Below are 18,188 nucleotides of genomic sequence, written 5' to 3'. Positions count from 1 at the left end.
GGAGCAAAGGATACTCCTACCCACAGCATGCTGAGAGGTATGTCTGTAACCCAGTAATAACATAGACATCGTAGAGTGCTAATGTTCTAGACACAAGCTTAATGTAAGAGCATAGAAAAGAAAGAACATTTGAAATTTGGGCTTGGATCTTGGTTTTGGTGTGGAAATGGTTTGTTATGAGACTACCACAGTGTGAAACCCTAGTGATCTAAGTATCATCTTAATTACAGCAGAAGGTAATCTCTTTTTACTCATAGGATTATAAGACAAGAGATGTGACTGATGATGTAGAAAATATTGTCAGATTTGTTCAAGAACATAGTTCATCGCAAGGAACAAGAAATAAAAACCATATAGGTCCTTCTGGGAGATTTACTATGAATATGCTGGTCGACATTTTCTTGGGTAAGTTATCTTTTTTATTGTTTGAGTTATAGCAATTAAAATTGAACATCTAGGGGCACCTGGGTGGCTCAGTTGGTTAAGCGTCTGCCTTTGGCTCAGGTCATGATCCCAGGGTCCTGGAATCGAGTCCCGCATTGGGCTCCCTGCTCAGCAGGGAGCCTGCTTCTACCTCTCCCTCTCCCTCTGTGTGCTCGTTCACGTAGGCGTGCACTCTGTCTCTCTCTCAAATAAATAAATAAATATTTTTAAAAATAAAATTGAACATCTAAAGAATTCATCACAAGTACATAGAAAAAATCTCTCTTGTCTGTCTTGTAGAAATTAAAGATTTCAGAATAAAACTTTTCGAGTAATGAAAGAAAATCAACTTTATTGAATTATACCAATTATTTATATAGGATTTATATGTTACTAAGGTGAGGTTTTCACATTCAGAAGAACAAATAATAGGGCAAAATGGGTGAAGGGGATTAAGAGGTACAAACTTCCAGTTATAAAATGAATACGTCATGGGAATGAGAAGTACCTGATAGGAAATGTCGTCAATGACATTGTAATAACGTGACTACACCCATCATGCTGAGCATAGTGTAATGTAGAGAATTGTTGAATCGCTATGTTGTACACCTGAAACTGATAAAATACTGTATGTCAACTATATGATAATAAATATAATAGTAATAATAATAAATAAATACACAGAAGTTATTATAGCATATACAATTTCATCTGAATTAGTGGAATATAACTTGCTTGGAGAATTACCTGTTGAGTGACTTCCAGTTCCGGATGGCAGCCTGGGTAAAAGTATGTCTTCTTTTTGTTTGTTTGTTTGAGACCCTATTAAAATAATAGGAAATAAAATGGGGATTCAATTCATTAGGGCATAGAGAACCAGAGGGAGACCATCATCAGATTCAAGATTTTTCAAATCTTTTAGGAAATGGTTAGAAGCATGGTGACATGTGGAATGAAATAACAATAAGCCACCTGCAAAATGAATGTAGAGGCAAGTGTCATAGAAGGGGGGGGACTATGGACCAGGCAGAACTCCACTGATCAGGAGGCCTCAGACTGAGTCTATGGGTCCAAGGGGGTGGGAGTGAAAGCAGAGGAGCCAGAAATAGGGGGGAAAGAACTGCAGCAAATGCCAGCCTGGAATTGATTCTAGAACAGAAATAAATGGCCTAAGGAATAGAAAGGCAGCTGAGTTAGGGGCCAGAGCGCCTAAGTGGCATTTGGGGACCACCCAGCCCACCCACTTACCCGAAAGCAAACCTGGATATTCCCATTCAGGGGAGGAATTTGAGAGGAAATAGATATAAAATAACAGAGGAAGAGCGCCTGAGTGGCTCAATCAGTTAAGCATCTGACTCTTGGGTTTCGGCTCAGGTTATGAACTCAGGGTCGTGAGATCAAGCCCTTTATTGGGCTCCACACTCAGTGGATCCAGAGTCTGCTTGAGATTCTCTCTCCCTCTGCCCCTCCCCCCGGGCGCTCACGCTTCTCTCTCAAACAAGTAAGTAAAATCTTTAAAAAAAAATTTTTTTTTTTTTTTAATAACAGAGGAAATCCACCTCAAAAGTTTAACCTGATCCCTGAAGGTAAATACAACTGGGCAATCAGAGAAACCAAATAAGTTTTTGACCCTGAGGATAGAGAGAATTTAGAAAAGAAGCAGTAGCTTTAGGGAGAACGGAGGAGAAACTCCTAATTTAGAATCTTCACAAAGACTTAAGTAATAATAGAATGTTATGGAAAAGAAACAAAGAGTGAGAAAGCTGTTAAAAATTTTATTTATTATTTGGGACGCCTGGGTGGCTTAGTTAAGCATCTGCCTTCAGCTCAGGTCATGATCCCAGGGTCCTGGGATCGAGTCCCACATCAGGCTCCCTGCTCAGCGGGGAGGCTGCTTCTCCCTCTCCCTCTGTCTGCCGCTCCCCCGGCTTGTGCTCTCTCTCTCTCTCTGACAAATAAATAAAACTTAAAAAAAAAATTTTTTTAATAAAACATTTAAAAATTAAATTTATTTTTTAATATTTTATTTTTAAGTAATCTCTACATCCAACATGGGGCTCAAACTCACAACCCCAAGAACAAGAGTCGCAGGCTCCTCCAACTGAGCCAACCAGGCGTTCCAAGAGCTGTTAAAAATTTTAAATGATTGACAAAGTAAATTTAGTGGAAATGTTGAAAGATAAAGTCAAGAAAATTTCCTGAGACCTGAGCAAAAAGATATATGGAAAATATGAGAGAAAAAATATAGATCAATTCTTAAGAGATGTGAAATCTGACAAAATTTTTGATATAGGGAGTTATCAAATCAGTGATATAAGAAAATTTCCCTGAGTGAAAGAGAAAAAAGCCTTCAGATTAAAATGTTCACTGAATGCCAAAGGAGATGCTTCATGAGATTTGAGAATACCAAGAATAAATTGATGTTGGAGAGGAAAAACTTTTCCTCCATCCTGTTAGATTTAGTGGTTGGGAGCCTGTGAATTAAACTGACAAAAGACAGATTTCATCAAAATGTGACTCAAAGGGCCAATTAAAATTGGGGCTTATATACCATCTTAATAGCAGAAAGGGAGGGGGAGAAGAACACTTACGGAAAAACAAATGATTTTTTGGAAAGATAAGTGGGCCCTTAGGAGAATAGATGAGAGGGAGATAGAATAGTTTTGTGACAGTGTTTAGGAGTGGTATGGAGACTTCTCATCTCCAGTGATAAGAATTAGTCTTCTTTGGTTGCTCTCAGGGAGAGAATTTATGACAGTTGAGGTTTTTTTTGGGGGGGGGGTCTCTGCTTTTTTGCCGATAAGAGGTTTCAGGAACTCAAAAGCCTGCTCAAAATAATTTTTATGCCACAGTGGCATATTCTGGACCCCTTCAGAGATAATCCTGAAAACTTTGGAAAGAAAGAAACCAAACCCAAACTGGTGATTAATATCAGCAACCCTAGAGGCTAGAAGGCAAAAAAGAGTGAGTGCACTCATTCTGATACTATAACAGGGGAACTGACCCATCAGTCCAGGGAAAAGAAAGCCCGGATCCACAGTATAGTAAGCAGTCTGTGCAAATTGTAACAAAGTCAAGAAAAATAGGTCCCAAGCATTGTGAGAAGGAATAAGAAATGATCTTTTTTGATGGCAGTAAAGAATGTAAATGTTAATTCTCAACAGAAGGAGAAAGACATTTAGAAATTCCATGGGAAAGATTATACAAAGAGAGCCAAGGTCAAATGTAAAACAAAGGAAATTGTTACAGGATTTTGAGTAATTGATAAGATGTACAAAAAGCAATCCAGTTGTCTGGGTGCACTAGACATTCTCCTGAGGGTTGCACGGGAGTCAGGACCTTCTAAGTAGGGAAGGAAACTTGTCATAAACACTGCTAACGAGCTGCAACAGTTAGAGTCAACGTATAGACTGAAATATGTTTAGAGAACAGGACAGGAGGTGTTAACCTTGATGATGTAAAAATAAAAGTCCAATAAATAAAAGGCTTGGGGTGCTCATAACCTCCTATGTAAAAGGTAGAGTAACCAGAAGTTCTGTCTAAAGTTACAAAATAGGGGCACCTGGGTGGAGTGTCTGCCTTTGGCTTAGGTCATGATCCCAGGGTCCTAGGATTGAGCCCTGCGTCAGGCTCCTTGTTCAGCAGGGAGCCTGCTTCTCCCTCTCCCTCTGCCCGCCGCTTCCCCTGCTTGTGTTCGCTCTCTCTCTCACTCTTTCTCTCTCTCTCTCGTCAAATAAATAAAATCTAAAAAAATAAAATAAAAATAAAGTTAACAAAATAATCATTAGATTAAACAATATTATATAACTAGCCGAATTTGGGGCAAGGCGAAGTATAGGGAGTAGTCTAATGAGATGAAGCCTCATCTTACGTGGTGGGGGGTCAGTAGGTCAATGTCAGGCAGTGGCTCTGGCTAGTGGAATGACAGCAAGGGTTTAGGTTCCTTGTGGAGGTGGCCACCAGAAGAGCTGAAAACAAAAGCTATTTAAAACAGGACTGGGTGCCTGGCTGACTCAGTCGGTTAGGCATCCGACTCTTGGCTTCCATTCAGGTCATGATCTCAGTCCTGAGAAGGGCTCGTGAGTCAGCTTGGGAGTCTTTCCTTCTTCCTCTCCCTCCCTCTCTGCCCCTCCCCACACCCTCGTCTGTGCCCTGTGTGTGCGCTGAGCATGCTCTCTCTCTCTCAAATAAATAAATAAAATCTTAAAAAAAAAAAAAAAAAATTACTGCCTTGGGGCGCCCAAATGGCTCAGTAGGAAGAGCACAACTCTTTTATATATATAATATATATATTTTTTTCTTTTAAGGTTTTATTTTATTTATTTGACAGAGAAGAGAGAGCACAAGCAGGGGGAGCGGCAGGCAGAGGGAGAAGCAGGCTCCCCGCTGAGCAAGGAGCCCGATGCGGGCTCGATCCCAGGACCCTGGGATCATGACCTGAGCCGAAGTCGGACACTTAACTGACTGAGCCACCCAGGTGCCCCAGGAAGAGCACAACTCTTGATCTCAGAGTCATGAATTCAAGCCCCACATTGGGAGTAGAGATTACTATGAAAAAAATAATAATAATAAAACATGATTGCTTTCCAGAAGAGAGGAGGATGGGAGGAGGGAAGGATGGGACAGAGGAATGTTGCTTTTCATCCTAAACCTTTCTGTACTATATTTTATTTTTCCCATGTACATACCTTACTTTAATTTAAAAAATAGATAAAGCAATTAATAGGTGCATTTATTTTTTAAAACATTAATAACCTAGATTGGTGTAGGAATGTGGTTTACTCAGTTCCTCAACTATTCCTTCTGGATCTGCTCTTTCCTCCGGACAAAAGCAACTTTTAGTGCTGGTCTTCCCGTTCTGGATTCTTTTTTCTTTTTCTTTTCTTTTTTTTTTAAGATTTTATTTATTAGAGAGAGAGAGCACGAGCAGGGGGAGGGGCAGAGGGCAGGGGGAGAATTTTATTTATTAGAGAGAGAGAGAGAGAGCACGAGCAGGGAGAGGGGCAGAGGGAGAAGAAGCAGTCTCCCCGCTGTGCAAGGAGCCTGACGCGGGGCTCGATCCCAGGGCTCTGGGATCATGACCTGAGCCAAAGGCAGACACTTAAGGGATTGAACCACCCAGGGCGTCCCTCCTTTTTTTTTTTTTTAAGATAGTATTTATTTGGGAGAGAGAGACAGCATAAGCAGGGGGAGAGGCAGAGGGAGAGGGAGAGGGAGAAACAGACTCCCTGCTAAGCGCAGAGCCTGATGTGGGGCTGGATCCCAGGACTCCCTAGGACACTGAGATCATCACCTGAGCTGAAGTCAGACATTTAACTGACTGAGCCACTCAGGCGCCCCCTTTCTGGATTTTTGCCTTTGAGTTTGGACTTCTTTCGGGAGTCAGGAGGAACAAGGGGTTGCAGATAAAATAATGTATTATAAGACTGATATGTGATCACTCCACATTGCAGTGTGTAGAAAATACAAGTAACTCCAGAAAAAAATGCTAATATTTTAAGATGTATTTGTTCACAATCACATATTTATCATATTGTACATATAGTTTATATCATTTCTATATAACAAGATAAAAGCATTTCTTAATTTTTTTATTCTAAAGTAATTTTTAGTAATTTATATTTTATCATATTGATGAGATGTTTTTAAGTAGTCTTATTTAAGGACATATTTTTCTATTATACATAATGATGTGATAAATGGCCTTTTAAGTATACCTTCAACTGCATCTCTGATTGCACCTTTCATGTAGTTTCCTAGAAAGATTACTAAATCAAGCATTTTTCTGACATACCCAGTTTCTCATTAGCTCTTTCATGTTTTTAAGAAAATTGTGGTTCAGCTTTATTTTTTTAGTAATCTCTACAGTGTGGGGCTCGAACTCAAACCAGTCCCCCCCTTACTTAAGTTTATTTTTTTCCAGCTTGCTTAGTTATCCCCAGTACTAGGGCTAGTCCTGTAATGTGATGTTTTAGGGATACAAACCACTAAAGGAAGGAAAACTTGAATCATGAGGCATATATGACCAGAAGCCATCTGACATTTACACTAATGTAATTATTTGGAACTCTTAAAATAGAACTAAAGCTTTACAGAGTAACTGTTAATTCTGATTATAATCAGCATCACAAGCCTTCTTAAGTAGATTGCAATAATAAAGTTGTGTTTACAATGAAGACATTAATAATTACAGCAGATTGGATATGAGACCAAAGATCCAGCCCAGTGTGGTGCTCTTAGCCAGTAGGAGGAGGAGGAAAGGACGCAGTCTCCTGGAGTGATGTGTTTTTGTCTTAACAGTCTAAAGGCTTCCTCTGTGAGGGTCACAAAAAGTATGGGCTTCAGTAATTGGACTGCACACGAGTAGTGCTTTCAGTATAGGACCAGACATAGTATTTGTGAAAATGGTTGTCCAAATTTTTTTGTAACTAGATCAGTAATGCACAGTTATCCTAATGTAGCACAGTGATATGAAGTGCTTAAAGTTTATGTAAACTCTCTCTTTGATTTCTTTGCTCTAATGTAATTTTATAAGTTGTAAGTGCACCATCGTAAAATGATAGCCTTATTTTGCTGCTGGTTTTGGTCAATGCATGTTATAAAAAGATGAGGAAAAGTACATAGAACCATAGAAACTTTAGAGTTCTACTCAAATATTCTCATTTTATGGAAATGGGTGTCTACTTGTGCTGTGGGTTTTCCTGTGGAACAGATTATCTACCCCATTTATCCAGACCTGTCCATAAATGACTTTTTCAGCCTCTCCTACTAGAGGCTTCTGACGTACCTACATTTACTAATCTAACTCCTTGGGCCTCCTTGCCAGGGAGTAAGAGCGCAAAAATTCAGTCGGGGATATTTGGAAAGGGCTCTACTTACTCACGACACAATGCCGAAAGACTTTTTAAAAAACTGATACTTGACAAGATTTTGGATGAAGACTTATATATCAACGCCAATGACCAGCCGATTGCCTATGTAATGCTGGGAAATAAAGCCCAAACTGTACTAAATGGGCATTTAAAGGTATGATGTTCTAAATGTTTATTTTAATTATCTTACAGTAGTGGGCAAAAATATATTACTGCAAATTAGAGGGTCTTCTCCAAAGCTTATGGATACTGAATTTATATATACTGTCCTATGAACGTACTCGGTTCCTCTTAATCTGGAAAGAGAGCTTAAAATAGAACCCAAGTAATGTAGCACCTGCCAAAGTAAATTCAGTTGGGTCGTCCGATCTCTGAATCATCATACATTCATTAGGTAAACGTTTATCAAGAAGCTGTTCTGTGCCAGGCACTGGAGATGTAAAAATGAGGAATGCACAGCCCCTATTCCTAACGGGCTTGCTATAGCTACTTAGCATAACAGAAATACAAAACAAGAAAAAAAAAAAAAAGGGCACACAAATGCAATTAAGAATTAAATGAAGCCTGTATTTGGATACAAGTGCGTGTGTACCCACTCCTGTGATCACTTTCTCTCTCTCAAAGGTAGACTTTATGGAAACGGAAAATTCCACCAGTGTGAAAAAACAGAAAGCGTTAGTGGCAAAGATATCTCAGAGGGAAGAGGTGGTGAAGAAGTGTCTTGGAGAACTGACAGAAGTCTGCAAATCTCTGGGAAAAGTTTTTGGTGTTCACTACTTCAATATTTTTAATACTGTCACTCTCAAGAAGCTTGCAGGTAGGTATGGGTGAATCTTCTGTTACGTGGCATGAGTTAATAAGCCAAAAGTTAATCTTGCTAAAGAACTTTTTAGGTGCATAGATCTAGCTCAGTTTATTTTCATTATTTTTATTTAATCTCTAAATTGAGAGCTCAAAGAAACAACTTCCCCAAACTTGAGATGAAATCTGGTCTTTAAGATGTATACAGTGGGACGCCTGGGTGGCTCAGTCGTTAAGCGTCTGTCTTCAGCTCAAGTCATGATCCCAGGGTCCTGGGATCGAGTCCGGCATCAGGCTCCCTGCTCAGTGGGGAGCCTGCTTCTCCCTCTGCTTGCTACTCCCCCAGCTTGTGCTTTCTCTCTCTCTCTCTCTGACAAATGAATAAAATCTTTTAAAAATAATAATAAGATACATATAGTACTGTGTTATTCGGACACACAGCATAATTTTAATTTAAACTTCTCCCTCTAATGCCGGATGTTAGGATTTGGATAATTGTAATCTCTAATACCACCCGTCACTCAGAGATTTTGTCTTCATTTTCTGCCTGCTTTATGATGATTGGCTATGTTAAGTACAAATGTCTTTGCAAGGAGGAGCTAACGTTCCTTATGAAAAGACATTATGTTTCATGCTTCTTTGAACCCAGATCTAGCACACTGCTTATCTTGAGTTAAGAAATACATGCTGACCTGAGTTATTTCCATAGCTTCTGACAGCTCAACCCAGAATCCTAATAGGAAAGCACCTGGAAAATGAAATAAGTCCTTCACATAGCTGACTGATGAGTGTACATGTTGCCTTCTACATCCTTCCTTCATAAAATCTCATGATGCACACCTCCTCTCTGTTCCATTCCCATTCCTACCACCCTAGGTCATCACGGCGTCTCATCAACTCTGAGATGCTGTTTTCAGGCACTGCTATTTTGTGGACTATTAAGAGAGAAAAAATTATGCTAATTAAACAGTGACACAGTGCTTTTATGGAAAGAATTGTTTCTGACCTATTTAAATACAGACTTTTATTTTATAGAACTCTGTGCATATATGAAAATCGCATAAAATCAAAGCAAGTTGATTTAGGTGCTTAGAGAAATTCATATCCAAAGCCCGACTCTTGGGAATCACTTTTGGACTCGGCTGTCCGTGTCTTTCCCTCGTGTCATTGAGAACGCTAGCGACACAGCCTTTCTAGCACACTCCAGTCTTCTCCCCGGCATTTTAACCAAATCCCACACCAGCCGCTCTGATGTGATGGTGGCGTGTCCCCCGATGATGCCAGAAGGCGTCGGCGGGAGGCCGCACATCTCTCAGGGACGCAAACGTGATGATGCTCCATTGGCTGCCGGCGTCCTTTTCGGGTCCCATAAGCACTTGGTTGTGGCTCGCAAGAAGTTAGGGAATTTACGGGCTTTTCCTCAAAGGCAGACATCGGCTTTATTCGTGCCAAATCCGTTCCCCATGACCCTGAGCTTTTCTGCATCACAGTCACCTTTCCAGTGCTCTCGCAGTCTCTTCTGGCGGACATTTCGTGTGGCGGCCGCCGTTTCGCCAGCAGCCCCTGTCAGACGCATGCTGACCTCAGGAATGGCACAGCGTGGAAAAGGGTGTGTCTTCGAATCGAGGAAATGCAGCATTTTGTTTTTAGGCTATTAGTGAGTTCCCTACCTGGTCTCTAACTCCAGATACGAACAGGAGACCCATTTTTAATCTCCCACAGAGTCCGCTAAAACTCCAACAGCTTTTTCGAAGAGGGACAGATTTCTGCTTGCCTGTCCAACTTCATCTTCCATTAACCTTCCCTAAACCTGCTGGTCTGTCCCACAGGTCTGTTCCTTTTCCTCTAAACATAGAAATATGTGAAAATCACAGATTTGAGATCAGCCCTTTCTTTGCTCAAATAGTAGGAATTATCACTTCCTCACTCCCCAGAGCCAGATCCGGCCTCTGAAATGTGTCCAGATCTCTCTCCCGACCGACCGAATCCAGTACCGAGTTGTTAGTTCACAGCATCTTTGCCTTCTCCTGCAGGGGCTCCCCCCAGGCTCCCAGTTTCCTCTCTCCCTGATAATTCATTTTCCATGCGGCAGCCAGAGTGATCTTTAAAATGACAGGCTTGTCTAGCTACAAGACTGATGGGCCATCTGTATGCAGAGGACTCTTAATGGCCCACTTGCTCAAGTCCGAATACTTGCTTCCCCCAGCTGCTCCCATGCAGAGAGACTGGAGGAAGCACCGGCCTGGGTTGGGGGTGGAGGAAGAACTCAGTTACGGCCTTATGGAAGAGATGATATCCATGTCTGGAGTGCTGGGGAGCAATCGGAGCTGGGAAATACAAATGTGGGCGTTCTCCAGAAACAGGGAGCATCAGTGTGGCAGCTAGACAAGTCTTTGTTGTGAGAACAGCAGGCGAGAGCGAAGTCTGGTTAAACTCGGAGGCGCGTAGCAGAGGTACCCGCCTCCAGTTTCCCCTGGTGCCCTTCACCGTCTGCCGCCCCTGCCCTGACTTACACACCTCTGCTGCTGGAATTGCTCGAGGGGCTCCTTCCTCCGGGCCTGTCGGCTGCCTCTGTTGGCTCTCACTGCTTTTTAGAAAATTAGCCCGTGTGCCTGGTGCCCTGCAGCGAGTTGGCACTTCACAGGCATGTGCTGAATGAGTGAATGAGTGTGAATTCAGTGGGTTTTCTATGGGTGGTAATTTAAATTCCTAATTTTATGCCCATGCACAGAATCTTTATCTTCTGATCCTGAGGTTTTGCTTCAAATTGATGGTGTTACTGAAGACAAACTGGAAAAATATGGTGCAGAAGTGATTCCAGTATTACAGAAATACTCTGAGTGGACATTGCCAGGTTTGGTATATAGCTAACTCTGTGTTTTCTAAAAGCCTGTTTGAATGTTAAGCAATGCATCTCACTGGATTAGAATTTTGTGGTTTCTGGGTTGTATTAATGCTTCCTCCACCTTGTCACACTGACACTCAAGTGCAGAGCAGTCCCAGTGCTGTGCCAGGCACCTCTTAGAGGACACTGGTGCTTAGGCCCCCCGGGGGAACGCCCGTGACTGGACCTGCTGGTAGGACCCAGAGAAGGACCTTTGGGCCCAGGAGTTCCAATTCTGTTAAGGCAAGTGCCCAAGGACTCCCATCTCTACTCTGCTATCCTTGGCAGACCACAAATAACCTCTTTGTGCTTGGTTTCCTTATCTGCGGGAGGAACATGTTATCTGACAAGCATGTCTAAAGATAAAATTTAAGAGCGGAGTTTAAATGTTTTGGGAAAATGAATGTGCAATTGGAATGCTAGATAATCACGGTTATCAGAAAGAATCTGCCCAAGGGAGCGCATCGTTAGCAGACAATCCCAAGAGTTACAGTGGTCCCGTCATGTAGCCCCTCATTGTCAACCTCCTCACTGAGCTATAGACAGCATTAACTGTGAGAAGATCGAGACAGAGATCTTGTAGGAGATACGAGGTCCCATGCCCTCCTCCCGCATATGGCCAGTAGACAAGCCAAGTTCAATGTTTCTCCTGTTTCTGTAACAAACAGCGGGGGTTTCTTCCCAAGGCTGATGGGAAAGGTAAGCAGAATGAGGAATGAGTGAGCATTTCTTTCAAGTTCTGTCCCTCCTCCTCCGTTTTTTACCCATTAACAAAATGCTGAAAAGTGGGGTTTTTATAAATTCCTCTGTGTGGTAATTATCCCATTAAGAGCCTTGCTTTGAATATTGGTAGGAACTTAACATTTGTTTAGTGTAGTAACTTGTTTGGAAGGGGATTTTTGCCCACATTAGACAGGCTGCTCTGTGGAAACAGCCCACAGTGTGGTGATGATCGCTCCCACTTACTGAGGGACAGACGCCGTGCCAAGAGCTTGGCCTGTTTTGTATCATTCAGTCCTCACAACACCCCATTTCATAGCCTTTTTATTGCCAAGCCCCACAGCTAGGATGACGGGATGACAGCTTCACCAGAGCCGTACTGCCTCCCCGTGTGAACCGTTGGGCGGACGCGGAGTCCCATGGATTAGGGCCCTTCCGGTCAGGCAGTAGCGTAGCCCGAGGGGGAGCCAGACCAGCCCCGAAATACCTTCCTTCGAGAATGGAGCCGGGATCCCTGTGGACCCACAAGGAGGTTTCATGCTTTTTAGGTGCCTTAGGATGCCAATACTCGTGGAAGTTACCACCTTTTTTGCAAACTAGTGCTTTCATCCCGACCCATTTCCTGCATGGTATGTGAAATGTTCACAACCATAACAAAGAAAAGTTTTTTGTCTTTGAAGAGTATGATAGGGTCTGGGGTTTTCTAGCACTACCTAACTGTTGCTCAAACGTGAGGTACAGAGCATAGTTTGTTATGTTTCTCTTATATTGGGCTTTTTTTTTACAGCCTGTGTTAAATGATAAATAAAATTGTCTTTTATATAGCACTTTATACTCTTCAAAGTGCTTAGCAGGATTAACTGCCCAAGCAATAACAGGGACACAGATGATGTGCAACAGACACCTGATGTCTCTAGTTAAGTTAAAGAGTTTCGCAAGTTTCTGGGGCACCTGGCTGGCTCAGGCAGCGGAATATGTGACTCTTGGCCTCAGGGTTGTGAGTTCGAGCCCCACACTGGGCATAGAGCTTACTTTATATATATCTCACCAGTTTCTTTAACAAATTCTGATCTCCTTACGTTAAAAGTAAATTTCCATTGAGGACTCTGGGGCTCTGACATAAAAGAAATCTTCCATTCTTGTGGAATTGTTGAACCCGTGTGGCAGGAGGCCCCCAGGAAAGCAGCTGGGTATCAGCCCAACTGCACCCCTGCTGGTGTTCTTCCACGTGGACATTCACAGCGCCTGGGCCGTCACAGCATCAGGGACAAACGTCTGCATTATCCATTTGTAGCTGAGGACGGTTCCCCACGGGGAAGCCCGGGCAGCCGCAGAGGCACCAGAAGACGCGCCGCCGAGGAGTTCGATGAGGAAACACCCGTATCTTCTCACTACTTTGCAAAGAAAACCAAAAGCGAAAGAAAGAGGAAGAGAATGTCAGCCTCCCAAAGGCCTAAGAGGAGGAAAACCAGCTTTGGTAGCTCCAAGACCGAAGGGTAGGTCCTGCCCCCAGGGCTGCGAGGCGGCGGGTGCCCCAGGGAGGAGAGTGCAAAAGCGCGGCGGCTCCCGTGCGCTCGGGAGCGTTTATCAAAATGAGCCATTGTTAAATGTTGCCTCTCTAGTGAATGGAGTGATGATTAAGACTGAATCCAAAACAGAAACATTTGTTTCAGATTTTTAAAATCTCTACTCCTAAGTTATCATTCAAGTTGTCTGCTTTGCCAAAATGTCTCCAGTTTTAATGTTACCTTTGGAAAAAAAAATTTTTTTCTTTGTAATTTCTCTTCTTAAGGGACTTTTCCACCTAAAACGCTATAAATCCTATACTAGCTGAGTAAACAAAGGGTTTTGTTTCCCGTTGCTTTTATGATTCCATCAGTACCCTCTACACTGCTTTCATTGGTGTGGCAGCTCCCGGCCTTTGCCCCCAGGCCCTGCTCACTCCCTGCCCTTCCTTAAGACCTGGGAGAACCGACCTCCCAACTTGTGCAGGGTAGCAGAGAAGAGGAAACCTGAAGGTCAGTTAAGCCAGGCCTGCAGGGGCTGCAGGAATGTCTTCCACCTCCCCTCTCCCACATTTTCCTGGCCCCGGGGCTGGGATGTGGCACCTTTAGGGCGCTCCCTGCACACCAGCGGGGACCGAGGCCCTGTCAGGTCCTGGCCGATGATCTGTACAGTGTTCTTATGTCTTCATAATTGCACTGCCCTTGCCTTGTAGGTGAGCAAGGTCTGGCTGGATCGGGACCATCCCGTCAGCCTGGAGAACGTGGCCCCCCAAGTAACCGCATAACCTAACAGAAATGCTTACAGGAAAAAGGAAGCAAGTCCTCAGTAAACTTTTGCAAGCTGTTGTTATTCTTTTGCAGTTTTTCTACCTCTTTTCCTGCTGGGTAATTAAAAAAAAAAAATTGAGTGGGGAAAGAGAAAGGAAGGCAAATGTTACCAAATTGTCATTTTCTTGTTAAGTCCATATACAAACACCTTGTATGTGCTGATCCCTCTGCCAGGGTACAGAAATTAAAGGCGTTAGTAACTGTTAGTTTAATTCTATGGTTTTTCGTGTGCAAATGACCAGCAGATGTTCTTCAGTGGCAACATTTTCTTATTTTCCTCATTTATTCCTCTGTTTTGGGAAATACTCATTTCCTCAGGAGCTCAGGGAGTAGAAGGAGAATTTAAAAGGCCTCTGGTCCAGCCCCCCCCCCGGGTTTTATGATGAGGAAGCTGAGACCTGGCCTGGGAAAGGCTTGTGTGAGGCTTTTCCCAGCCGGGTCTCAATTTCCCAAGTAGGACCGGCCTCTGGCTCACCCACGCCCACCCAGAGTGCTTTCATTTCTGCACATTGCCGGTGGAGATCCCTTACACATGACTGTGATCTTCCCATTCTTTCTTGTTCGAACAGAGCGCGCCATATTTCAGTGTTCATTGCCCTTGGCTCCCTTTGCAGTTTTTCCAACTTCTGTTTGTAAGAGTGAAGCACTTCGCCCTGTGGGTTCGAACCTAATCTAGGAAGAAGTAGTAAAACTCACACTTCTCAAAAAGCCAGTACTGATTTGAATGCTGGTTGTTAATTAACCTACGTGTTTACCGTGGGATTCTCTTCTAATCCCTTCTGGCCAAAACCAGGGAGTTTTGTAACTTTTTTTGACCCTCAGTAGCAGCCTCTTTGTGCACGTGCTTCATTCCCCTTGTTGCCGCTGAACCACTGTGACCGTTTCCCACCACTTCCAGGCTGCTCACCTGGCTGAGAGGCAGCCCCGGAATACGGCGGCTCTGTGCCAGAGACCTTAACTCCCTTCTCTACCTTCCGAGCTTTACATCTTCCGAATAACACACAATGAACCAGTTGTGTTCTGGTCTCTCAGAGTGGGCGTGAAATGGATGGCCTGGGCGCCAGAGACCACTGTTGGCAGAATCCTTCTGTAAATCAACATAAACAGCAGGTTTTCGCTCAGGGCTTAATTTCTCAGCAGGAAATCAGCGTAGGGAAATTTAAGGCTGCTTCTCTGCCGGGTGCAGCAGATCTTTGCCAGTTCTGCAGTAAAACTGCCCTCAAGCAAGAGTTTAAAAAGGTTGAAAAAAGCACTCCTCCCCCCCCCCCCCCCCCCAGTTGAATGCCTTAAGTACAGATGGGTGGCCCTGAGACCCTGGCCTCTACATTCAGAGATGGGAGGCCACTTGCAGGCCCTGATGTTACCGATTTAACTCTGGGCACGGACTCAGCCTGGTTACAAGCCATGGGGAATAACCCAAGCAGTTTGGAAAGACTTCTCCCGTTATCCTTGTAAAATGCTAGCCCTATGGTTCTCTTCTTTCGTTTCATTAGCAGGGAGAAAAGAGCTGGTATCTTCAGTTGGGGGGGGGGGTGCGGGGGAAGCTGCTGGCAGGACTTTGTAATAGGCTGTGGCGGGGCTTCTTGCCTGGTTTTAAAGGCAGCTAGTAGGAGAGGAGAGTGGGCAAGAGAGCGAGCTGCTGGCGACCCTGACAAGGTGCCAGACCCAGGTGCCTCCCCGGGGGGCCGCATCTGCCGCCCTCCCGGCGCTGGGACCGCTGACCCGGAGAAGGCTCCCCGCTGTGCTCTGCTGCCACCCCGCTAGGCTGAAAGCAGGACCCCAGCTCCACTCAGCCACACAGCTACCTTTCTCTGAGCTGGGCAAGCACTGTAACTCCACTGTGTCTATTGTTCGGGCATCTGGGACCTTAAATCAAGGTATTCTCCCTTCCTTGGGCAGAATAGATTGAGCACTGTGGATCTGGGCTCTGTTGTCCAGAGGGAGGGTTTTGATTATCAGACGTGAATGGTGTGGGTGGGGAGCAGGCACAGGGGGTTGGTCTCAAGTCCCAAAATTAAGAAACAGTCCTTGCCATTTTAAGAAGACAAGTTGAGGACAGAATTGCGAGAAGGGCAGCAGTCCTTTATTCCTTGAATTGTAAAGGAAACTGCCAGGGGATTTATAGGCAGGAAATGCACAGAGATGCGGAAGAGCAAGGAAAATCGCAGACTGATTATAGAGCTCTGTGCAGGCTGAGAGCAAGTTCACTTCTGATTTTATTTAACATTTTAATTCTCTTTTCTTTGTCACCTTTTAGGGGGTCCACCGTGTGCAGAAAGACATCTTCTAAAAGTAAATCCTCCAACATATTTGGACCCCATTCCTCTGTGCATGGTTCTCAAGCAGCATCAGGAGCCACTAGAAAATTGGGGATTATGGCTCCACCAAAGCCTATAAATAGACCGTTTCTTAAGCCTTCATATGCATTTTCATAACAACCAAATCTCAATGTACATAGATCTTATTTCTTGTTTGTCAGCATCTCACCATCTGTGAATATAAAGCTGTTAGTTTTGTTATACCATTTATAATTTTTACACATAACTATTAATATTTAAATAAATGCTTGGGGTGACAGTTCTTATTTTTAAAATAAACGTTTTCTTTTGAATAAGCATGATTTGCTACCACTGTAAGCCTTGTGGCCTTCATTTCTCAGAACGACTGAAGCAGCAGTTGAATCATCTCAGCGAGAGAAATTCTAAGCACGACATGAAACACAGAAGCTGCAGGAAGAGACATGCTTGGGACATTGTGAAACTGTAAAACTCCGCAGAAGGTGACATAAACAAAATTAAAAGACAAATGACAGAGGAAACAGAGAAAAATATCTGACGAAGAACTAATATCCATAATACAGAGTACCTATATCAATCATTGAAAAGAAAAGAAAACCAGCTCGGTAGAAAAATGAACAGAGGCTGTGACAGGCTCTTTCCAGAAGTACAAATGGCCCACAAATATGTGAAAAACGCACAGTCTCCCCAGTTACAAATATAAATTAGAACAATGAGATGCCATTCTTCTGCCACTTAAGTTGTCAACAGTGGATAATATCCCCAAATCTGGGGCCAACAAGAGAATGGTCAAACATTCTACTGGTGAGAATATAGGAGCTGTTTATGGTTAATATTAGGGAGGCCTCACTTTTCAAGACTTTCCGCAGGTAGGCTGCTTGGCCAGAAAGTCTTAACGTGGGATTTTAGCACCTCTTTTTGGAGCTTTAGTACCTCATTTTTGGAGACCTTTCGTCTCTTAGCTGTAAGTTACCCTGGTGACCTGTTTCGTGTCCCACTTCTCTCCTGGACCTTAGTCAGGAGAGTGGAGCACAGGAGGCCCTGCCTGGGCAGAAGGTCCTGAGGTGGGATGTGGCTAGAAGCCTTGTGGCCTCTGCCCGGAGGCTCAGTTGCGCCGTGGAGCCTGCACCCACCCTGAGGGGCAGCCCTCAGCTGCACACCTACTTCCTGCTCCCGTGACTGCCACCTGGGGCTTTGGGCTCCACACTGAACGGAGGAGACTGGCCCGACAGGAGTCTGCTGAGCGCTGTGCCCTGTTCTCTCAAGATGTCTTCCAGAGCTGACATTTTCTTTTTCTTTTTTTTTTTTAAGATTTTATTTATTTATTTGACAGAGACACAGCGAAAGAGGGAACACAAGCAGGGGGAGTGGGAGAGGGAGAAGCAGGCTTCCCGCCGGGCAGGAGCCCGATGCGGGGCTCAATCCCAGGACCCTGGGATCATGACCTGAGCTGAAGGCAGCTGCTTAACGACTGAGCCACCCAGGGGCCCCCAGAGCTGACATTTCCAAAGAAACCATCTTTCCAGCAAGCTCTGACTCGAACAGCCAGAAGAACCTTCTCTGGGTGAGGAAAGGACACAGGACAAAAGTAGCCTGTGGCTGAGGCTGCTGGGATAGGATCACCTGGGAATGTTGGCAATGCATGAGGGGGTCTGGCAGGAGGTCACATCCACCTGTGGCAGCTTTGGGGGGGTGAGGGGGCAGCTCTGCGCAGAGACAATGGTTCACTTCCTGGCTCCAACCTAACTCGTTCCTTTCCTGAGGCCTCTTCTGCCCAGCTCCTGGAGAGTGCTATCTCTGCGGGAGTGCCCCTATCTTCGGGGCCAGGGGTTGGAGAAGGGCGGTGCAGAGGGAGCCG

At 44.1% G+C, this 18,188-nt stretch overlaps 1 protein-coding gene across 3 annotated transcripts in view; it reads left to right on the top strand.

Moving 5' to 3' along the window:
- The window catches only part of BLM (BLM RecQ like helicase), an 88,223-nt gene extending 70,619 nt beyond the window's left edge, over window positions 1-17,604 (top strand). For 2 of the 3 annotated variants that reach the window (XM_035024182.1, XM_035024181.1), the window contains exons 17-22: window positions 258-405; window positions 7,250-7,449; window positions 7,920-8,112; window positions 10,828-10,950; window positions 12,995-13,196; window positions 16,291-17,604. In XM_035024182.1, the coding sequence (XP_034880073.1) occupies window positions 258-405; window positions 7,250-7,449; window positions 7,920-8,112; window positions 10,828-10,950; window positions 12,995-13,196; window positions 16,291-16,468 (1,044 nt within the window). In that variant the 3' untranslated portion in view covers window positions 16,469-17,604. The remainder of the gene's footprint in view (window positions 1-257; window positions 406-7,249; window positions 7,450-7,919; window positions 8,113-10,827; window positions 10,951-12,994; window positions 13,197-16,290) is intronic. The other variant, XR_004682653.1, reaches the window with a different exon arrangement.
- Window positions 17,605-18,188: the final 584 nt, after the last annotated feature.

Source organism: Mirounga leonina, unplaced genomic scaffold, assembly GCF_011800145.1.
Source record: "Mirounga leonina isolate KUSES-001 unplaced genomic scaffold, KU_Mleo_1.0 Mir_178, whole genome shotgun sequence".
Taxonomy (NCBI): Eukaryota; Metazoa; Chordata; class Mammalia; order Carnivora; family Phocidae; genus Mirounga; species Mirounga leonina.
The sequence above is the reverse complement of the archived record's forward strand: the minus strand, read 5'-3'. Positions and strand labels throughout refer to the sequence as shown.